This window comes from Mastigoproctus giganteus, chromosome 6 (assembly GCF_048544385.1).
Source record: "Mastigoproctus giganteus isolate SK-2022 chromosome 6, ASM4854438v1, whole genome shotgun sequence".
NCBI classification, from domain to species: domain Eukaryota; kingdom Metazoa; phylum Arthropoda; class Arachnida; order Uropygi; family Thelyphonidae; genus Mastigoproctus; species Mastigoproctus giganteus.
Genome location: NC_143580.1, coordinates 62,259,661 through 62,284,875, shown reverse-complemented (window position 1 = coordinate 62,284,875; position 25,215 = coordinate 62,259,661). Strand labels below are relative to the sequence as shown.

At 35.9% G+C, this 25,215-nt stretch overlaps 1 protein-coding gene across 1 annotated transcript in view; it reads left to right on the top strand.

Annotated features, from left to right (window-relative positions):
- The first annotated feature begins 15,002 nt into the window (after positions 1–15,002).
- The window catches only part of LOC150084348 (cell adhesion molecule Dscam1-like), a 118,324-nt gene continuing 108,111 nt past the window's right edge, over positions 15,003–25,215 (top strand). The window contains exon 1 of the mRNA XM_090375182.1: positions 15,003–15,340. Coding sequence (XP_090231308.1) covers positions 15,274–15,340 — 67 coding nt within the window. The 5' untranslated portion in view covers positions 15,003–15,273. The remainder of the gene's footprint in view (positions 15,341–25,215) is intronic.

The following is a 25,215-nucleotide window of genomic DNA, read 5'->3' as shown; positions in this document are numbered from 1 at the left end:
ACCTGTTCTTACTCTTAGTTACTCTAACACAGCCCATGCATTTACTTGTTTCATTACCCCAGAGGCTCACATCTGGTGAGTATGGGTGGTGTGGCAAACCCAGGTTTCTGACTGAATATCATCATTCATCTTTTTCTTGTTGATTCCTTTCTACTTCTCTCTCTCTCTCTCTTTCAAGGTAACTTGGGAATTTTTTTTTTGGCTGGTGCATCATAAGCCTCAGGCTTCCTTGCACCATATGGCTAATAATAATAAATAATGACCCCCAGCAGTATCTGAAATCCCCAGAAACTGGCTTTCTGTGCTGCCGCTATTCCAATAGAAGCAGTGCAAGAATCATTTCCACCTCTGCCTGTGGCTACTGTTAATCTATTAGCCTGTGAATCCTCCCAAGCTAGCAGTTTTCCGACACACCTAACATTGACTCGATAGCATATATTCTTGCACCCCTTCTATTTAAGTGTATCCCATCCCTGTAGAAGCAATCTTTCCCGTTAACAAGCACAAACCACGCTGAGAAAAATTCTACCCCAAACATATTCAACGTTGATGAAACAGATCTATTTTTAAATGTTTGCAGAACAAGACACTGACGTGTAAAAGAGATATGTAGCCGAGTGGTCAGGAGTGTGACTGCAGTAGCACACGCTCATTCGCTCTTTGAGTGGACCGGGGTTCAAGTCCATGACTGCTAAATACGATTAATGTTTGTACATGTATTCATGATTTATTGTAAACTGTACTGACCTAGTGGTCGTACCGGAGTATAAATAAGAACATTTTTTTTTTTTTTTATATAAATGTTTCATCATCATCACCAGTAATTCAGTCTTGTGACTGCTCAGTTCCGCTGATGAGCTGTCACCAATCTTTGCCATTTGTTTTTGTTCCTCAAAATTTCAAAGACCTGCTTCATCCAGCAATGCCCCGATGAAGGTCTTTTTTGGTCTACCCCTAGGGCATTTCCCCTCCATTGAATCCAGAAGCAAACCACCATGTCGAATCATGTGATCTACCCATTTGAGTCTAGTTGAACTTATTCTACCTAGAATTTTCCTTTGTTCTTGGACACATCTTAATACTTCCACATTTGACACTTTTTGAGTCCATTTAATTTTTTCCATCCTGCTCCAGCACCACATTTCGAAGGCCTCAAGTCTCTCTTTGTTAGGATCCATGTCTCTGCTGCATATAGTGCCACTGACCATATATATGCCATTATTATCTTCTTCCTAATTTCCTGCGACATCTGTGTAATCAATGACAGTTTATTCTTGAAAGATTGTTTTGCCATTGCAATTCAGGATTGAATTGCAGTGTTTAGGTGATAAAAATAGTAAGGAGACAATTACAGTCGTGGTTGGTGCAAACATGGATGGTAATGAAAAACCAAAACTTTTGGTAATAGGCAAAAGTAAACAACGGCGATGTTTCAAAGGAGTAAAGTTATTAGAGTTGGACTACAACTACAGTCAAAGCTCTTTATAGCGACCCTATTTTTAATGCCCCACAAGTTATAACGGCTTATGTGGTTTGTTCCAGCCAATTTCTCATTAACCCAATGCTATGAACGCTCAATATAATGACGGTTTTCTCAAGACCTTCGACTGTACAACAAAAAATCTTCAATGACAAATGAAAATTTTTGAACAGTGGATTTTAAATTTCGATGACGAAAGAAAACAAAAATTGCGTTAATTGCCGATAACTGCCCTGCCCACCTTCACTCGATAATTTCGGAACTTACAAGTTTGTTTGTCATTTGGTTTTTGGGAGAATTAGCAACTAAGGCCATATTGCTCTAGGGATATGCGGTGGTCATTCCCTGACCTTTCCACATCCTCCGTATTTGGTGGTCATGGGCTCGAACCCCAGTCTAATCAAGAAGCGTACGACGCACTACTGCTCCTTGCTACGGAGGTACCTAACTTAGGAGTGTGAAGCTTGCTTTCTTCCCTCCGAATACCTCTTCTAAACTGCAGCCAATGGACCAAGGCATTATCAAGAATTTGAAAAAGCACTACCGAAGGCACATACTGAAAAAAAAAAAAAAAATTATTCTGAGAATAGAAACCAACCGACCTATAGATTCTGTTATAGCTTTTCGGATGTGCATATTTTAGTTGCCAAAAGTGTGGAGTCAAGATGTGACGGAAACAACGATTAGGAATTGTTTCCAGGTTTTGCTAAAATGCCAATTAACAGCGATGAGAGGGATAAACTACTACACTGTACAAGATATTGAACAATCTTGGGAAGAACTCCAAAGGATCGGTGGAAAAATTGTTCTTTACGAATTTTTAGGAGTTGATGATGTATAGTAGTTGAATATCTGAGCGGCTCCAACATTTTGGAGAATATTCAATATCAAGTGACAATATCAACAATGAATTGGATGAAAATGAGGGCAACGAAGGCAATATTAAAACGTTTCAAACATGAAATATTGGCAGCATTTGAAACTTTGCATTGAGGCCTTCAGCGCGAAGAAAATATATCTGAGTGTTTAAACAAATGAGAACATTTTTATGAACGGTGTACAGTAAAATCCAGTGTACAAAAAAACATAACCAAATATTTTATGAAATAATTCTTAAAAGTGTACCAATATATTGTGGTATCATGTAAATAGTCATTTCTTAATTAATGTATTAATAAATTAATTGTTTTAAAATGTTAGAAAATTTATTCATTCCGACTTATTTCGGATGTATTTCTCATATTTTACTATATTTCTGAATGTTGAATTAGAGTATTTTTCATTGTTCAAAATGTCATATTTCATTATAACAAAATTTCTGTTTAATGAATTTTTTCCAAATGACGATCATTTCGTTATATAGAGGTCCGATTGTATATACTGCATATGAACACCACACTACTCTGTGATGCACACAATAGTGGTCCCAGGCTTTTCTAAAGGGGGTTAAAACAGTGTCAAAAAAAATTAATCATGTATTTAAATTTATGTACAGTTTTTAAATTCTGTACAGTGGGATCAACTGAAGATGTTACCAACATTAAATTCTAAGTGGGAAGCATTCAAGAAAGGAATTAATCGTGGATGCTACTAAAAGTTTCATACCTATTAAGAAATATTGTTCACGGTTTAGGCCTAAATGGTTATCAAATGAACTAATGAAACTCATTACAGAGAAGAAAAATGCATGGAATGCATATAAATTATCAAGCGACTCAGAAGCCTATGGCAGATATAAGCTAGTCTGTAATCAGGTCACAAAGAAGGTTAGGCAGGCGAAGGCAGATTGCAAGAAATCTTTGGCAAAAGATGCTAAGAAAAACAGCAAAGATTTCTTTACTTATATAAACTCTAAAAGGAATAGGGATGAATCTGATTGGTCCACTTGATATTGATGGTTCGACTGTTGATGATCCTGCTCAGATAGCAAACAAAGTGAATGAGTATTTTGCATCTACATTCACACATGAGGAGTTATTAAGGTTTGAAGATGGCAGAAGGTTATCAAATTGTAGCAGGGTGCTTAATGATTTTGTAATAACTGAGAGCAAAGTGGAGGAGAAATTGTTGAAGTTAAACATAAGAAAGGCACGGGGTGGATGAGATCTATCCAATTATATTAAAGGAGGCAGCAAAACAACTAAGCAAACCCTTAGCCATAATTATGAGGCCATCCTTGGACTCAGGGGAGGACCCCACGGACTGGAGATGTGCAAATGTGTCCCCAATTCACAAAGGGGGATCGAAGGGTGATACGAGTAATTACAGAACAGTTAGTTTAACTTCTGTTCCAGGTAAAATAATGGAGTCACTGGTTAAAGATGCATTGCAGGATCATCTAGACAAGATTGCAGCAATAATTCAGACACAGCATGGTTTGTTAAGGGAAAGTCTTGTCTGACAAATTTGATAGGATATTATGATGTGGTTACAAAGGAACTGGATGCAAAAAATAATTTTTATATCATATATTTGGATTTCAGGAAAGCTTTTGACACTGTTGCGCATGGCAGACTATTGTACAAATTAGAGCAGAATGGTATTAAGGGTAAGTTGCTACAATGGATAAAAGGATGGTTGAGTGGGAGAAGACAGAGGGTGGTAATCAATGGGTGCTGCTCTTCGTGGACTAGTGTTATTAGTGGAGTCCCACAGGGTTAATTGGTGTTGAGTCCACTGTTGTTTTGTATATTTATCAATGATATTGATGAAGGTATATCAGGCTTAATGTCGAAGTTTGCAGATGCTACAAAGGTTGGCAGGGTTGTTAATGACAGTAATGGAAGTGTGCTACGGCAACAGGATCTAGATAATTTGGGCAGATGGGCTAAGAGGTGGCAACTGAAGTTTAACCTTGACAAATGCAAAGTTACCCCAGAGAAACGTACCAACTGTGTGGTACTACACTTAAGGTGGAAGAAAATGAAAAATACCTGGGAGTAATTGTGCAGTCAGATATGAAGTTTTCTGAGCAATGCAAACAGGCTGCCAGGGCAGGTCATGGGGTTTTGTCAATGATATATAGGAATTTTGCTAGCAGGGAAAAGGTGATTGTCCCTCTGTATAAGGCAATGGTCAGGCCACACCTTGAGTACTGCGTACAGGTCTGGAGGCTTCATTTTTGGTACGATGTAGATTTGCTTGAGCATGTACAGAGAAGGGCAAGATTGGTGAGGGGAATGAAGGAATCCTCTTACCAAGAGAGGCTTAAGTTTTGCAAATTGCAGTGGCTGGAGACTAGGCACCTGCGCCGTAATCTGATTGAGGTGTATAAAGCCTTGAATGGGTTGAGCATGCTGAAGTTTGATGGGATTCTTCCACTTGTTCAGATTACGAACGTAAGGGGACATAAATTGAAATTGAGGAAGGACAGATGTAGAATAGATGTGCAGAAATTTGCCTTTAGCCAGCGGGTGGTTAATTGCTGGAACAAACTTCCATCTGTCGTGGAAGTTGATAGTTTAAATAAATTTAAGGAGGAACTGGACAAGCATTTGGATTGAATGCTGTTTTTTTTTTTTTTTTTGGCTGATGCTGCATAAGCTGATACACTTGCGTTCTTGCATCACATGCCAGTACTACTATGTAGTAGTAAAAAAAAAAAAAAAAATCCACATTATTTTGATCATAAAGGAGGGCTATAGCCCCACTTATCTCCTACCTGGGATCGCCATTATATATATATATATACAAAGGGTACTAGGAAAGTTTTGCAATATGACGCAACAATGAATCACAGGAAGCTGCTTGTTGCTGCATGTTGAGACATGTTCATACGTGCATAGTAGCCGCCGCGCCAAGTCGATGGGCTCAGTTATTCATTAGTAGTGAGAGTGTAAAGTGCTTGCGATGGCATCGTGGTCACGAAATGAGATAAGGACAGTTTTGCGGTATAATTTCGTGCGTGGTTTAACCATAGACCAGTGCTTAGAAGAAATGACTCTTGCACTAGATGATGGTTGTCCACATCGTACAACGATATTCAGGTGGTATAGAGAATTCCAAAGGGGAAATTTCACTCTGGAGGATTCGGAGAGGCCGGGAAGGCCACGAACGTTAGTTACGGAGGAAAACGTTACTGCTGTGAGGAAAATGCTTGACGAAAACAGGCGAGTGACCTACCAACAGATAGAGGATACTTTGGGCCTAAATGCACCAGCAATTCGTTCGATTCTGCAAGATCATTTGCACGTGAAGAAACTTTGTTCTCTGGGTGCCGCATCAACTGACTGAAGAGCAGATGACACGACGTGTGACTTGGTGCCGGGAGATGTTAAAAAAGTTTGATAAGGGACAATCTCGGTATGTGAACAACATCGTGACAGGTGACGAGACTTGGCTGTACTATTACGATCTGCCGACCAAGGCTCAAAACAAAGTTTGGGTCTTTGATGATGACGACACACCCGTAATTGTCAGAAAATCCCGATCTGTAAAGAAGAAAATGATAGCTGTATTTTTCAAATCGAGTGGAATTGTGGAACGTGTCGTTTTGGACACGCAGAAGACAGTCACAGCTAAGTGGTATACTGAACAATGCCTGCCTAAAGTCATTGGATCTATGAAGAACCTGCGGCCAAAGTCAAGAATGGACACCTGGTACCTCCATCACGATAATGCTGCAGCTCACCGCGCCAAAGCCTGCACCGAATATTTGACCACGACAGGACTGAAACTTCTCGAGCACCCTCCCTACAGTCTAGACCTTGCTCCCTGCGACTTTGCACTGTTCCCGCATGTGAAAATGAAGCTAAAAGGGAGGCGGTTTTCCAGTGATGAGGACCTTCTACGGGCTTGGGACGAGTGTGCTTTACTCCTAGTGAAACTTGGCAGAACTGGTTTAAAGATTGGTTTCGGAGGATGGAGAGGTGTATTGAATGTAGAGGAAATTACTTTGAAAAAATTAAATAAACAAAGCTGTATTGCAAAACTTTCCTAGTACCCTTTGTATATATATTTTGTTTTCGTTCGAGCCAAATTACCCCCCCCCACCCTGAAAAATTCAGGATGCGCCACTGTTTGTTAAGGTTGATTAGTTGACCTTCTTAGAGCGAAATTATAAGCATTCCAATTGCTAAACTTCTAAAATTATAAGTTGCAGCACTTTCGCAATTATGATTCAAATATCAGAATAAATAAGAAACTTTTGCAAAAAAAATTAATATAAGTATATTTGGCCTGTCACTAATGGGCTGAATTATGTAATATAATGCGATTTTTACTTTTTACAGATGGAAAATCCACCTATTCACTTTTCTTTTTCTTTTTTTTTTTACTGCGGGTACAACGCTCTTCTCGGTAACTTTGCAACATTGTAACTATAATGCTTAAACTAATTTTGCCATTTTCCCGCTCTTCTAATAATTTTTAAAATAAAATAATAACTTTCAACTCTCCACACTAGGTGGAAAAGACCTATGTTCGAGTCCTGTCGATGACGGGAGGAATTTTTATAGGCTTTTTTTCACAATGTGGCTGAGTTATTTGGTCTCAGGCGCGGGCAGCATGGTTTGTCCCCCCCCCCCGCAAACTCTGGTTTTTCGTCCAGCAAACAGAAAATTGACTTCAGAACACACCGATTTAAAGACAGTCTATACGGAGCAATATGGCCTTAGTCGCTGATGCTCCTAAAACTCTACTTCACAACGACATCATTTTCAAATAAAATGAAGAGCACTCACACACACACAACCTTCTTCAACAAAAATCTAAAGGAAGATTTCTACTTATTAGTAGAAGGAAAGTCTTGTGTTTAACTGCCTCATGATATTGTTGCGGTTTTGTGTAATCTCTCTCTCCCTCCCCGCACACGCACATAACTGACCCCAGTAAGATGCGGGAAACAGTGTCAAAACCGAAAACGATCCTTTGCATGGCGAGAAACATCCCAAAGTCTGGTTGCATAAAGTAACATGTGTTTGAGGTTACAAATCGGAAAGATGAAGGCAAGGAATGATCAAAATGCCGAACGAAAGTTTCTACAAACGGAAATAGCCTTGTAAAAATTAACTTACGCTTCTGTTGGACTTCTCAGTGTATGTGATTATCACGTGATTCGCTGATGATCACGTGATAATCACATTGCACTGCTTTGCGACTGAAGGTTTTTTTTTCAAATTCGTGATAACTGCAATAAATACACCAACCCGTATATATTATCATTATTATTAGCCATGTGGTGCAAGGAAGCCTGAGGCTTATGCTGCACCAGCCAAAAAAAAAAAAAAAAAAAAAAAAATTCTGAATTACTCTGAGTGAGAGAGAGAAAGAGAGAGCAATCACCAAGAAAGAGGAGAATGATGACGTCCAGCTCAGAACCCTGGGTTTGCCAAGCCTATACTCACCAGATGTGAGCCCCTGGGGTTAAATATAACGAGACTTTTCTTTAAATTAAATTAAATGAAACAGGATAAATCTGCTCTGTTTAATATAAAAATACACCTATAAAACTACGGAGATAAAAGTGATAAAAATAATAAATACATAAAATTAAAAATATATAAATATTATGAGTTAAAAAGACGATAAAAACAACACCGACGCCTTCAAAGGCGACCGCCTCTTTTGTCAACAGTGGAATTTTATAGCCATGGCACATCCTTTAAATAATACGCGAAGGATCACGACCCTAAGTGTGGGTTACTGGAGGAGCATTGGAATTATCTTCCACGTGGCTATAGAGACCGAAAATGTCCCGGGAGAGTGCCAGGCGGAATCATGCATCCTCTCCAAGGATCATGGTCTGGAAGAGGGGATGAATACGAACTCCTCTATCCCAATTAATGGTGTTATGTTCCAAAGAACAAATTCATAAGCACTCGAGCCATTTCCAGTACCACTACCTATGCGAACGATCAACGATAATTGCGTCGTCTGGAGAAATACTGCATGATGGTCTTCCACCCAAAAGTGCTCACCTACAGCAGATTTCCCATCACCAGCAGACTCTTGCTTTTATATGCTGTTGTTGTTGTTTGTTATTTTCTGGTGCACTGCCATCTAAGGACGCTTTTATATGCTCCCCATACGATCTTTAAATCTACGCGCTAACTCCCCATGTGACAGTCCGCACATTTGATCTCGTATACAGTTCCATTTGTACTTTCGATAGGTATAAGGTTTTTTACCCATGACACAGCTGTGTGCAGCCACCACCATGGCAGCTGCAGACAGCGAATCTGACAGGTCCGTAGTATCCCCGAGGTCCGTTCTATTATCCCTTGTTTACATATTATGCCTTGTGCATTTATTCTTCAAAATATTATCATTATTTTCATCATTTGGCATCTCTCATATTGTGGAATTAACTTCGCAACCGTGATGGCATGTCTGCATTATCAGGGTACCTGCCCGCCCACTGATGAGTGAGCCAACAAGCTCCGAAACGCGTCTGGGTGGTGGTGCCCACTGAGAATAAATAACAGTAGTCTCCTCTACTAGAGAAGCGTTATTTATTCGAAGTAATGCAATACCCGGTATCTCGCTGTGACTACAATATGAGTTTAACCCCAGGGGCTCACATCTGGTGAGTATGGGCTTGGCACACCCAGGGTCCTGAGCTGGATATCATCGTTCTTCTCTTTCTTGATGATTCCCCTTCTACTTCTCTCTCTCTCTCTCTCTCTCTCTTAGGGTAACTCGGGAATTTTTTTTTTGGCTGGTGCAGCATAAGCTTCAGGCTTCTTTGAACCATACAGCTAATAAAAATAACAGGCAGCCGTAGCCTAGTGGTCAAGCGCGCTGGTGCATAAGTACACATGTCTTGAGTGACCGGGGTTCAAACCCGTGACTACTGAATACGGTGCTGTTTCTTGTATTTTATCTATCTTGTGAACTCCTCTAACCGTTTGGTCGTCCCGGAGTATAAACAGAAAATTTATTTAATAATAAAACGATTCCGTTACGCTACTTATGTAGTTAAATTTATGGGTAAACTATGGCGTATTTACAACCGATGTTATATAGTTAATTTCAGCCCATAACATATGCCTTGTGCATTTAGTCTTCAAAATATTATCCCTTGTTGTTGTTGTGCCCCTATTGTCATATTTATATATTTTCATCGATTTTAACTCCATAGTTTTATCGGTGTATTTTATATTAAATATACAGTTTTGTTTTAATTTATTTTAATTTTAATTTTATTGGCCATATACTGTATACAGGTTGGTTTTCCTATCCCCCAAGGCCTATTTGGTTTGTAAAAAAAAAAAAAAAAAAAAAAACACCTTCAACGCAAACGCGTCATTCTAAAATTACATGCGCAGTTGAAAACTGCAATTATTTATTTGAATATACAGGCTTAAAGTATAGTTGACACAGTTCAAAAATTTGCTAATCCAAAAAGCGATTCCTAGTGCGGATCGACTAGAGATTCGCGTTAGCTCAAAATGAGCATTGTGTATTTCGAAAAAGGTTCCTTAAGGTTGCAATCACACTGCAAGCGATTTTAAGAGAATTTCTCATTGCGCTAAGCATTGTGACATTTTATTTTTATTTATAACAAGATACACAATAGGTAACCAGTAAGTGTATCTGAGAGCAAACAATGAACAGAGTTGATAACAATAATAAGGAATCCAACAATAAGGGGCTCACATCTGGTGAGTATGGGCTTTGCACACCCAGGGTCCCTGAGCTGGATATCATCATTCTTTTCTTTCTTGGTGATTTCCTTCTCTCTCTCTCTCTCTCTCTCAGGTTAACTCAGAATTTTTTTTTTTTTTGCCTGGTGCAGCAAAAACCTCAGCCTTCCTTGCACCATATAGCTGATGATGATGATGAAGATAAATATTGATATAGATTCAAACATTAAAATCATATATACAAAAGAAGTATGCATTGAGTTACCGGTAAAACAAATAATAAATAAATTAATTGAAGAATAAAAAATAGTAAAACAAATAATAACAATAAATTACAACGCTATTGATCGTGGTTTTTTTTCAGGATCCCTGATCATTCTCCATCTAGTGAACGTTCTTCTGCCTACAGCTGTTTCGGTGGGTACAGTAAAGTGGACATTCATTGCGCCATGATTTTTACAAATTCCGAAAAATGCGTCACTAAAATTACCATTGACTGTTAATAACAATATGCATTAATAACAACATTATGAATAAATAAATAAAACACTTGTTTTTCCGAGGAAGTGCCTGGAGCAATGTCTACAAGAGATTAGACATAATTATATCTCAAGAAATCTTGCTGATCCTAGCTTCTAGGATGGGATCCTCCATGGGATTATTTCCCATAGCATGAGAAGTCAGTCCACTTCTCCACCTCTATTTCCTTTAGTCTTGCTTTATTTCTTCGATCTTCTAACTATTGGAGGGTTCCTCTGTTTGCTCCTCCTCTCTTCTATTCTTTCCTACCTCTCCAGCTCCCAAACTTCTCCTTCTATAGCCTTTTCATTTCATCCTAATTTGGGCTCTTTCGGGTCTTTTGCCCTTGTTAGTCCAGCAGGTGATAGTAGATCCTGGCCGCCTCCACTTGGCAGGGATGAGGGTGGAACGTGGTGACCAGGTGTTGTTATTTCCCACCTGCTAAAAGACAGGTACCGGCCGAAAACATAACACACCATATCACTACACTTACATATCCAACATACTACATAAAAATGGTCGATTTTGGCGTAAGCTTCTACACAAGATGTACAATGGCGGCTGATGGGGGAAACCCTGGGATCCGCCTCAACAACACATGAATATCCCCTGAAATAACAATATGCACCAGTTGTAATCAGGCACATTGTTTCTAAATAAATGTTTATTTAATAAATTTTATTTCAGGGTTATTACAAAGTAGTTTAACAACTTTAAACATTTATAAGACCACAATTTGAGGCACTGCGGGAAGACAAATACATCAAAATAAGAGAAACACTTAAAATTTGATGAGTTACGAGTACATCTACAGATTTTTTGTATGGGTATCAGCAGTTATTCAACAAATATCCCACCGAAAATCAAGTGCTCCTCCCACACTTTACGCAGTGTTTTAGGGGTTTCTTTTGCTACTGAAGCAGCGATTCTGGCCTTCAGTTAAACCATATTCCTTGGTAATGATGGTCGACAAATATCATCTTCTACGAAACCTCAAAGACATAAATCCATTGGCGTTAAGTCTGGAGATCGTGGAGGAAAATGAATGGGACCCGAATGACCACTTGACAGCGGAAAGGTTTCATCTGCAAGCATTTCTGTAACACTTTCCAAATGGTTGGATGTGGCGGATTCAGTCCATGATTTGCGCAACGTGCGTCTCATTTCGCTCACTGTTGCATCACTCTCACTTGGTCTGCCTGTTTTCTTTGCACGAGTCATATATCCCGTATTCACGAAATTTCTGTCCATTGATACACCGAAATTCTGCTAGGGGATTCTTCCTAAAAAGAATAGCCAAGTGTTGTATCTTATGTAGGACGGCTCCTAAACGGTCGTTCAACTCTGTAAATTGTACAGAAGTGTGTGTGTGTGTGTGTGTGTGTGTGTGTGTGTGTGTGTGTGTGTGTGTGTGTGTGTGTGTGTGTGTGTGTGTTTTTTGACTGATTAGTTGTTTTTAGCCACTTTGCTATCAGGTAGGCGATCTGGAAAGCCTGCCCAGTGCCCGTCCATGCCAGGAGGAGACGGACCACAACTACGCACGTACTGATCTATCAAGTGGATAGGACAATTATAAAAATACAAAAAAAAAAAAAAAAAAACTCACCTCCACAGGAAGAAAAAGGCAAACCTGTCCTAAGACGAGTGCGAATTCATCCCTGAATTGTTGTTGTTGTTAACTTTGTTTTCTCAAACCAAAAGACACACTGAGGTTTTTCGGCACTGGTGAAATCCGCCATTTTATTGATAGTACCGTAGTTCCGCTAGAGGAGACGGACACAACGACTAATTTAAAAAACCAAAAAATTCACTAACTTTCCTAACCGTCATATCCGTTCATTTTACCTGCAACACTGCCATCAGCATACGAAGTTGTTAAGCTGCTTTGTAATAACCCTGCATTTTGAAACCTTCAGCTCATTTTGCAATTTTATATCATAATTTTCTTGAAATGGCCCCGTTATGGTAACTTTTCTTCTTTTCTCTTCTTTTCGTCTTACAAAATCAAGGTTAATGAATTTTTTCTGTACCCATAAACCGCACGATCAAAAACAAACAAACAGCGGTGACGAATGATCCACTCAATAAATTCTCTCCCACTGCGACCAGTTACACTTGTAATAAAAAGTTTCGAATTGCCAGAAATTCTTACAGCGAATGATATTGACATGGAATTAAGTTTCTTTAGTATTTTAAAATGTTGGAATTATTAATAAGCAATTAGTTCAAGTAGTATAATGTTTAGTAGAAATTAATAGAAACAGATGGAGGCTTCTTAAGTAACAGTAATAGTATCTTATTTTCCTTCACATGCAGTAGAGACCTTAAATTGATTACCAGCTCAATTTAATAAAACTTTTCAGTGGTCTACTGTTGATCGTGTTGAATGATTGTGAAATCTAAAGCAGGTTTCTTTTTTTTTTTTTTTTTTTTGTACAATAAATTAAAACTTTTATAAAACATTCAAGATTGCATATAATATGGCTTTTCATATTGCAAAAGGGTTCCTAGAAATTCTATTCATCTACCGGAGCACCTGGTCTTCCAGGATGAGCGAAACTTCCTTAAATAGGCATTTGGGGGAAAGAACCAAATTGTTGACGCAGATAAAAAAACAGGAACGATACATTTTTGAATGTATTGGGTGATTAGTTGTTCGTTACAAATGCCTATTATCACCTATTTTGCAGTCCATATGGACTCTAGAGTTTTTATTTTGATTTTTGAAAGTGCTGTTGAAAGGTAAGGTCCTCCTCCTACGTCATTCCCAGGTCAATGCAAGAGCTGGCTTTCTTAACTTGTGGCTCCATTAATGAGTAAATCTGTTTGGTTCTTTTTATTAGTTATGGTCGGCTGTGCTGACTTGTCAGAATTTAGCTGTAAATCTATTTTAGATAAGTATGATTGTTGGCATATATATTGACTAATAAAATATTTTGTCATAGGCACAAGAGGTAAAATTATAATGTATGGTAAATAACTTATGTAATTAAAAAATAAACCAACAAAACACACATCTGCCTGGAAAAAAATAAAAAACTTGCCTTTTTCTTTTAATTAAGAAATAATAATCAAATACAAACATGTTCTCTACTTTGAACAGAAAAATAAGGAAAAACAAATTTTTAACATTTAAAAAGAGATTTTAAAGCTGCAGTTTAGTTCTGTATGGGACAATCAAATAGTTAAGGATTCAAATAAAAGAATAAATTTCTCAATCATAAGAGAAGTATTTGCATTTTTCTTTAGTAAAGATGCAATTCTTAAGGTTACTATTACTCGGAAAATGGTCCATGTAAAAAGAGTGGAAAGTGGATTCATATGATGATGAATCATCATATGGGACTGCATCATTGTACAAATAAACTTGTATCTCTTCGGTCATTACTCTGTTTTATTTTCTTTGAGCAATCGCTTCAGCTATTTTTAGTGTTTTACAAATAACTTAAAGAAATCATATCCTGGTGTTGTTATTAAATGTATGACTAACGTTTTCTTCAAAAAAAAAAAAAGTATAGGCTACATCGCAATGCTCAGCATGTTACTGAAAAGCCCAATTTCTGAATAACCTGATAAATATATTGAAGTAAATTTTATTCATTTAAAATTCCTAACCGGCCTTGTAGATCTCGTGCGCCTTTACTAAAATTCTTCTCTTTAATGCTTCTTTTAAGAGTTCTAGACAGTATATTGCATTTTTTATGCATCCTATACACTTCATTTCTTGGAATATCCTACGAAGAATTATATAGAGATTCTGAAGTCCAACATCTGCGTGCGGTTATAACCTCTAAGGATATAGATACAGGTTTGAAAAATATAAATAGGGCCTAACATACAAGGTGTGATAAAAAAAAATAAATAAAAAAAGTTCGGAGAATGGATTTGTATCTTGAAATTGCAGCTTCCTATCGAGTTGCGACAAGTTGCAAAAGCTAGGGGAATGAAGAGGAGCAGTCGTGTATTCCCTTCTGCTAAGCATTTCAATAAGATTAACTAATACATGGAATAAGCTACTTATTTATTTTATAACTTTTGTTAAAGCTTAGTTCCAATCTTTGTTTGGGGTACATTTTTGTGATCAATTTATTATGACACTTCATGATCATCTCCCCCCCTTCCTTACCCACCAACCCAATATATCCTTCGATACCACTGAGATTGTGATTCACATTAATAGAAATTTATTTTATATTTGCATAAATATATTATTTTAAGCAACGCGATTAAGTTATTATAATAGCAGTTTTATTTAAACCGTCCTTTCATAAGTGGAATGAATATCTGTGCTTTCCTTTTGTGAAAGCACCGATATGCCACTTATGAAGTGTTTCACTAACCAGTAAAGCTTAACTCATTCTCCTGTGCAGAGTGCGCTGCATGTGGTCTTTAACGATCGAAAACACGTAGTGCACAATATGGTGCTGGCATTCCCACAGTTAGTGATTGCGACAACTGCATGCTTTCTTTAGTAGTATATTGATTTTGATAGAATAATTACTTGTGCTTCCCATTTCGGTATATTCTACTTATCTCCCCTTGGTCAATAATGGAAAACGGAATTTAATATCAAGAATGCATTCCATTTCCGATATAGGCAAGAGCAGTAGCTACAGATGAACAAGCAGCATCCATGTCAGGAAGAGGAAACTTGACAATCGCAGGAATTGAAGGCATCGCAGCGCCACTATGGAAAATATCATCTTTTTGATGTTCATCTACCACAGTGTAATGATTTGCAAAGTTTATTCTTCCGGTAAGAATATGAAATATTAAATGTACAAAATATATATAGCTGGTAAGAGAATTAGTTGATAATTTAGATATTCTAATTCATGTTGTTGTTAGAACTAAATTATGCATGCTGCTTTCTTTCCGAATTTTGCTATATTCTTATGTTGATCTTTAGCGCATCTTTTCCACATTTATGTAATGAAACGCCCATTAAAATTATATTTTTCTAGAATGTTTGCATATCAACATTCTTTGTAAGCTTTGAAGAAGCCGCAAATACTGTATTAACAATATAACCTAATACACAGAAACTGAGAATTTAGCAGTTGTCGCCGTGATAACTGCCAAATGTAATTCTTTCAACGAGGCTTTCAAAATTTTTCATCCGGTGTGTTACTAAAGAACTTATTCCTTTTGTATTTTTCACGTGGAATGCCTTATTTTTCCTCATTTGTTTCTTAATCTAAGATTCCTTAAAGTCAAACGAGATAGCTATACAATAGTTTCAAATTTTAAGTTTAGACTATTTTTTTTAACCAAATTTAAAACATCTTCATTTTTAATCCATTAGACTAGAGGTTCCCAAACTTTCTCGACGCCCTTAGTGTCCCAGTAATTTTTTCACGGCGCCCCTAGGCCAAAAGAAATACCTAACACAGTGGTTTTCGACCTTTTAATAATCCGATTCTCTCTGTGTATATATATATATAATATTAAAAATATATATGTTATATGACAGTTATTATAATAATATAATTATAAATAAAATTACAATTCATAATACAAATTATATATACTTATATAATAATTTTATTCTTTATATAAAGGTGCTAAATAAACATCAATTTACAGTACAATGGATACCGTACACCTTTTTATAATGAAATAAATATATAAATTTTAAAAAATAATAAAAATTTAAGTAACTTAAATCCAAATTACATAGCAACCCTGGAATGTTGTTGCGGCTGCCTAGTGTGCCGCGGCACCCTTTGAAAACCACTTCATTAGACTTTCGAAAGGTTGTACTTTATTATTAATGTAACGGAAATGCAAAATGGTTATTATAAAATTTTAAATTTAATCACTTATATACAAGTTATATGTAGTAACTTTTGTTCTGTCCTATGTGTTATAATATGGGGCTTCATATTATATCACATATCTGTTTTGAAAGATCCCATCGATGACGCAAGGAGCTAATTGAAGACTTTTCAGATAGTTAACTAGCTCCAGAATGACGTATATGCTTCTTATCGTATTTTGAGTCCTGCATACAGACAATTCAGTCTTCGAGTACACATGATTTTTAGAAAAAGATACATGGACTTCTCATGACCTAAGTTGCCTTAATCTAAATCAAATATTTTATACAAACGTTTGTTTGCTGGCGTGGAGACTTAAAAGGACACACCACACGTTTTACTAAAACTTGAATAAAACGGATGCTGGCGTAAATTTTTCTTTTCTTGTTTTTTTTTTTTTTTTTTTTTTTTTGTTAAGCAGGTGGGATTGGAGTAATAATGGGCATAATTGAATGATATAATCGAATGAAGCACTCGAATGAGGTGAGTGTAATCGAAGTAATCGATTATGACCTTTATTATGATTATGTCCATCACAAGAGTGGAATCCTATGCCTTAATGCCAAAGGCAGCAGCTGAAACTCCCCTGCATATTATCTATAATCGAGACGATTACATTTCAAGGAGGAATTAAGTAGTTACAAAGGTAGACAAAAATTACTCTGTTTTGATTTATATTTTATATAGATTCGAAAATATTAACTTCTAATATATGTGCAATAAACCAAGAATAATTTTTAAAAATGAAGAAACGAACTTTTTTTTTTTACTTAAAAATATAGGAATTCTTAATAAACAATATTATGTAAAAATTCAGACATAAAATTTCTTAAAGAGGATGGCTAAAGCAATGTTCTAGGGAATCGTTAAACTTCAATCATCATGTAGCATTTAAAAAAAATCCGCATTATTTTGATCGTAAGGAGGCAGTGGTGGATCCAGAAAAAAATGACAGAAGGGGCACCATTTGTGACAAGGGGGGCACCGTTTTGTGCCTTTTTTGTGCACAAAAAGGCACAAAATAATGCACAGAACAAAACAAAACAAATATGACATAATGTGACTGGCGGACATAGGCACATAACTGAAGTCTGAATTACTTTGAAGCAAACATTACGCACGACTAAACTGCGTGATGCCTCGAACTAGAATGGTAACCACATCAGCATCAGTGTTGCCAACTGTAGTCAGTTGAAAATAGCTGAGCCACAATAGATAAAATCGTATGTTTTTGTAGCTAAAGGGAATTTAATTCTCGGAAAAACGACAGGGGGAATGTGCCCCTGTATCCTACCCTGAATCCGCCACTGTAAGGAGGGGATTGTAGCATTTTAGCCCTTACCTGGGACCTCCATTTCCTCCAGATATTAGCGGTCCCTAATGTGCGTTTGGTAAACGCGCCACTGTTCTTAATTCCAACAAAAAAATTGTTTTTTGCTTTTAATTTGTAGTACTTTTAGCGTGTTCTTTAACCCCTCATTGTACTGAACTGTATTTGCATGATATCTTCTTAATAAATTTTAATGTGTAATTTTATTGCAATGTTTTGTATTTTATTTCTCAATGGATTAAGTACAATGCACGACGAAATGCAATGCAAAACATTAGGTTTTTCCTATATTGCATGAACGATAAAAAATAATAAAATTAATGCACAATTAAATTTGTAGGCTAACAAAGCCATCATGATTCTTGATTCGAATCTAAAAATATCGAAATAAAATGTGGAGGATTGGGGGAGAAAAATAATGTAAAACACTATTTCCATTAATAGCGCATAATTTTATCGCGATAATATTAAAATTGCGAAGATATTTGTCGACGTTTCATTTTTGCTCTCTTTTTCAAACTTGCCCTCTTCCCCTTCCCTGTCCTCTCCAACTTAACATGAAGACTGGATCTATGTCTAATACCTTAGTTATTAATTATTGTCTATATCTAATACCTCCGTTGCTAAACTGGATATCAAGAGCACAACAGTCCCTGCTCTGAGCTAAGGGAAGAAGTATATAGATGTTAGTTGTAGGGATCGACTGAAATGGATTACTTATTGATCATCCTGTTTGTTATTCTAAACAATTTAACAATAATTTATGGATTTCAATCGAATTTTAGAATTCAAAATGAACAGAATGGCGTACCTAAATTGCGGAACAGCTGCTCATTGGCTTGAATTCCGATTACTAAACTGCGGACTAACCGAACGATTAGGTATCGTTATTAAAGGCCGCCGTAGCCTAGTGGTCAGGCGCGCGGGTGCATAAGTACACGTGCCTTGAGTGACCGGGGTTCAAGCCCGTGACTGCTGAATACGGTGCTGTTTCTTGTATTCTGTCTATGTTGTTAACTCCTCTGACTGTTTGGTCGTCCCGGAGTATAAACTGAAAATTTATTTATTTATTTTTTAATGGATTACAATGTTATTGTTAAAATATTAACAGAAAAATTCTTTTTTTTTTAAATGCATTATTTTACATTGCATCACATACAAATTCATACTAATAACAAAAAGATTGTTGTATATGATCATATAATTGTACAGGTTACCTACAAATTTCAAGCTGGCATTAAATTTCGAATGAAAACATTCGGCACGTATTTATTGTATGCTCTTTTGAAGCGCGTGCTCTTGCTCATAATTTATACTAGTCCAGTTTCTTTATGGCTTCGATTTGGGGCTGAATTTTCCTGGAATCAATGATGAAACAGTTTCCAACTTCATGTGGCGGTAAAAAAGAAAAACCAAACATACAAAGCATCCATTTTCCAGCTTGGCTGTCTCTTTATTTCGATATTGATCTTCCGGTCCTAGATTTTCGTGTTTTCCAAACTATGTCTGTCCCAGATAAAATATGTAATCAATTATTGATGAATTTGGACAGATGGTTAATAAGGCGTTGTGGCATTTTCATAGTGTGTGTGTAATCACCAATTTTGATGAGAATTCCAAATTAAGTTTTCGACACTTCACCCACGAATATAAACAACATGTTATGTATTCCTTCTGTTTTGCCTTGTAACAAAGAACGCCATCGGAATACACCGGCCGATTATTCGATTATATACAGCGCAAAAAAAGTTGTGCGCAATACTTGAAAGTACCACCTAAACACATTTTTTTTCGTTGTTGCAAAGATGCTTCACATTATTCACATGAAAAAAAAAAGAAAAAAAAAAAGCTGAATATAATGTTGTTCTTTTCTTTTTATTAATATATGATAACCGATATGGGCTCTGATAGCATTAGCATTTAACATTAGCAAAGGCACATGATGCAAGAAAGCAAGCTTATATAGCATCAGCCAACAAAAATAACACACACCCTTCTCATTTCACCCATCCACTCGCTCCAAATGTTTGTCTAGTTCTGCCCTGAATCTATTTAGGCTATCAACTTCTACAACGACAGATGGAAGTCTGTTCCAGCAATCAACTACTCGCTGGCTAAAGGCAAACTTCCGCACATCTACCCTACAACTGTCTTTCCTCAATTTGGATTTATGCCCTCTCAGGCGATTATTCTGAGTAAGAGGAAGAATCCCATCAGCATTGAGCATGCTCAAACCATTCAAGGCTTTATACACCTCAATCAGATCACCTCGCAGGTGGCCAGTCTCCAGACACTGTAATTTTCAAAACTTAAGCCTTTCTTCTTAGATTAAAGATGGAAGACGAAAGATAAAAAGATTATCCCTTGATAATCTTTTCATCTTTCGCTTGAAAATCGCTGGACACTGCTGAATTCTTGGTCCTCAATTTAATATTGGGATGTAATCAATGTGCCTGAGAATTAAAAGGGATTACCAGTCTGAAATTTACTGATGCCTGAATAGAACGCACTAAGAAATGCTGCTTCAATCACCTTTTCATTTGATTGGTCACTGACTTGAATTTTAACAATAACCGCCAATAATATTTAAGAGCAGAAAGCCTCAATCTATGTAAAATTCAAACTACGACAGTTAGTGTATTTGCATCATTATTACATAGTTGAAGTTTTTAGACAAACCAAAGTTTATACATTGGCATCATTATTATAACATCTCATATTATGAAATCCTTCAAACAAGTTGCCGTCTCTATAAGTAACGCTTTCCCATTAGAGAAGATTACTGTTAATTATTATCGTTACGTTCCAGACAAGTAGACAACTGTAACTTCAAAAGTCTGCTCTGCACAGTGTTCTTTATAAATAACAGTAGTCTTTTCTAATGGGGAAGCGTTACTTATTTGAAGTATAAGAAGGACAACTCGTTGTGAAGGATTTCACAATATGAGATGTTACAATAATGTGCCAATGTGCAAAATTCGGTTTATCTAAAAAAAAAATTAACTATGTAGTAATATATTTTTTTTCTGTTTATACTCCGGCACGACCACACAGTCAGTAATGGTGCAAATGCACCAATATCACAATAACCGCAAAGTAACACATTTGGGCATGTTCGTCCAAAAGGACTTATTCGTCATTTGCCACTAATATTAATATTAATATTATTGCGTAGGGTACAGGTTCATTCACTTTTCTGATTTTAAGACAAGGATTTAAAAATTGAGGGTACATTCCCTACTCCCTAATGGTTATTAGGGAACAGTACAAAAGGGAAGTAATATTTTCAAAAATGATTCACATTAATGGTGCATTCGTTCACTTATCCGATTTTAAACGAGTGTATATGGACGGAATATATCTCCTATCCCAAAAGGTGTAAAAGCATTTAAGCTTAGGTATTAATAATTTTATTTTCGGTGTTAGTGTATTCCAAAATGCATTCCGATTTCATTGATAAAAATATTTCCTTGAGCTCCACTGTGCTGCACTTCACCAGTGATTCTAGAAACATTTAAACTGTTTATTTTAAAGGATCACTTTAAAAAAAAGAAGAAAAGAAGAAACGTATCACGGATACGAAGCCACATCAACGTGTTTGATGGACAGGTAAGTACAGACTGCCATGAAAACATCGATCGGTACACCTGATGCTTTTGCCCTCCGTCACGTTTCCAGACATGCAGACAACTGTAACTTCCATAGTTTGCTGTGCAAGATACTGTTATTAGCCATATAGTGCAAGGAAGCCTGAGGCTTATGCTGCACTAGCCAAAAAAAGAATTCTGAATTACCCTGAGAGAGAGAGAGAGAGAGAGAGAGAGAGAGAGAGAGAGAGAGAGAGAGAGAGAAGTAGAAGGGACTCACCAAGAAAGAGAAGAATGCTGATCTCCGGGGTTGTTCTTTGCAAATGATAACATATTAATGGGACAATCAGCAAATATTTAATGAAACAAATTAAATTTGTTAGCATTATATCATCGCATTTCAAAATTTTGTACCTTTTAGTTTTCCTTTCTTACAAATTTAAAAATTTTGTCACTTTATATTTTAGTAATTATATGGCAGCTTTTACTTTGTGAAGTTTGAATTAGAATTATCATATACCTTATCCTCAATCAGCATTCAATTTTCCATTCAATTTTCTCTGCTTCACGTGTTTCACTGATCAGGTGTGTTTTATATTTTTGTCATTTTATAAACATTTCAATGCTTAAAATTTTGTCACTTGATATTTTAATAATTATATGGTATTTTGTGAAGTTTGAAGTAGAATTCTTATATACCTTATCCTCACTAGTAGCGCTCTTCGTGTTTATGGAGTAAATTTCTTTTTACTCGATAAACATTAAACGAATTATTTTTTTAAGAATTGGTTTAAAATTCTTATGAATTAATTTTAATAGCCTTTCAGATATTTCATTTAGAGTTTTATGTTTAGCATTTATAAATTGTCCCCCTGACTTCATCACTCACTCAAAATGGCGAAACATATGTATTGATACCAGCAATTTTTTTTCTGTTTTAACTAAGCGTGAACTTGAGATCAATACTTAATTTGAACAGTCACTTAAAATGAAATTACAGATAACTTGATTGTATTAAGCTCATCTCATGGAAAACCAGTTATGTTTTAGCCTGCTTCGATTAAAAAAAAAAAAAAAAAAGGTAAATTTGGTTCAGTCATTATCCGTAAAATTTTACTTTCTAAGCTTATGGTCATTGTTCTAACAATAACATGGTTTAAAGTTTTGGTGTTTTAGGCGCATGAACGACAAACCATACTGTGCCATTTTGTATTATGTCTGAACAAGTGTCAGTGGCATCTTTTCCTTTAGGCACTGTACCTAGAACCTACGAAAAGTCAGGGATCCTAAAAAATATAATTCAAGTAGAATTCAACGATTTTGTTCCAACAATAAAATTCTACAGACTAATTTTAGACAGATTTCTAATAAATTCTTTCTTTTGCGTTTTCTAATAGGAAAATCATTAACGTCTCCATCATTGCGAGTATTGATGGAGACGTTAATGGAGACATTGATAAAATTCGATGCCAGTCGAATTTTGCATTTTATTTCCTCCCAGATATTTTTGTTTTCTTTTCCACATATAGCACACAACTTTCATCAACATTTTATTACTAGGAATTTATTTTTATTTTTTCTCTAAATTTAGCATTGCAGTTTGTGATAAATTTGATGGTAAAACAGGCATACAAACAGGCACATTTAGAATTCTTTTACTTCTAAAATTTGTTTTAATCATTCTTCTATGCTTCATTATTTTATACATAAGCGGATTTTTTTATTTCTTCAAATTTAGCATTGCTGTTGTTAAATCTTAATAATCATGAGCTGTCCCGTTTTTTTTCACTCATGTGAATAAACTGATTTTAATAATAATAATAATAATAATAATGCAATTTATTTATCAAAAGATTTGTTTACAATAATAATGATAATAATAAATTCTGAGCTGGCTAATAGAGTATACCATCTTGGCTAGTTTTTTAAATTCTTATTTGGTTTGGTCGGTGGCTGCAAGAATTTTTCCACTTATTCTGCACCCAATCTCTAAAGGGTTTTTCTTTTTTTTTTTAAATTTAAACCTACGAATTGATTAGAAAAGGACTGACTTCACTCTTAGCATCATGATCTGTACTGGAGAAACTGATTTTTATCATATGAATACTTTTCTGATGAGGTAAACTTTGATTTATGTAAGAAGACAGATAATCATGAGTCCAGAATGTTTAAAAATTATAATCGAAATCGTTTTTATTTTCGTTTTTAAAGGTTTAAACACAGTAAATTTTGAACTTTATGCTTTTGTTTGTCAGAAAGCATAACTAGAGCCACAAAACCTTAGTTACTCACTAAGAGCAAATACTTGGTGTTTTTTAAGAATCTTCTGCCATAAGTACTAGAATGTTGTCAGGTCTCGTAAACGTTTCATTTGCACAGGTACGAAGGATATTACATGAACAGTAGTTCAACTACCATTCATGTAATAGCGCCTCCGTGGCCAGGTGGAAAGGAGCAGCAGTGCGTAGCACACGCTTCTTGATTAGACCGGGGTTCGAGTCCCTCACCACCAAATACGGAGGATGCGAGAAGGTCAGGGAATAACCACCGCATATCTCGGAGCAATATGGCCTTCGTTGCTAATGCTCCAAATAACAAACATTCATGTAATATCCTTCATACCTGGGCAAACTATGAACTGATTTTTAAATACTGTAGTTGTATTCATTTTATAGTTTGTCTGTACAAGAATTTTTGCCACATGCTGTAAATGCGTGCAGAAACTTTTTTGGTTGACTCATTTTGCAATGTACACGCACGCAATTTTGCAAGCTTAGGGTCACAACAAGTTTAAATTCGGTTCTGTGTACACGTGATTCTCAATTGCTCATTCATATACTGGTTACAGATGAATCATTTTACAAAAAAATGCAAGTCTCAACTCTCTAAACGCACATCTAAACATATCTCTATTTTCGAAAGTTCTACTTTATATCCATTATTATTTTATTTATTTATTTATTTTTTTTAATATTCTCTGTCTTATTTGCAATCTCCGATAGTCGGCTCCACCGTTGACCGTCTGCTTCAGGAGTGCATAAACTCAGGTATCTTACGTAATATCTGATGTAATGAAAGGTAGTAAAATTAAATAAGAAGTAAGTCTAAAAATAAATAATGATTGCTTATATTAGTTCAGAATAATTTTATAATATTACTATGTTGTGTATATATATTTTTTTATTTATGAATGACAATACAAATGGTATAGAAAAATATTAATAATGATTAGATAAGCCTGTCTTTATAACTGTTCCTGCCTTTAACTTGACATAGTTACTGCAGATGCAAACCAGAGTAAAGATGCTGGCTTATACGGTTCTAGTCTTACATAAAATTTAATTTTCATGCATAATTAGTGCAAACAAATTTCCATTAAAAATAATAAGAACCCCAGAACATATATATATATATATATATATATATATTTACTTTTAACAGATATTCGTTTTAAACTAACCTGTATTTTTTTTTTTATATACAATGTGTTTATATATTTTTGTTATATTTTTTTTAAGTGACTATTTCACCGTGCTTGGTCTTTCCTTAAGTGCAACTAAACTGGCCATAAGATTACACAGAATCTTTGGATATTGATCGCTTTCCATGTCTATTTGGAAACCAAGCTGCGTTTTCCCCGTTTTGATTAGTTACGTTGGCTGTTGTCTTCTGTCAGTCTGTTATCTAGTGTGGGCTATATTTATCTGTCTAATGATTTGTCTATTTATTTACAGCGCCCAGCAAACAGTGATGATTTTAAACTCTCAATATGAATGATGCAAAAGGTTTAAAGTTCAAACCAAAGTAATTTAGAGGCACGTTTAGCTTCAAGCTTATTAAAGGCATGAACTATTAAATCTAATATGATGTGTTGGGCTGCACTGATAGTAAACTA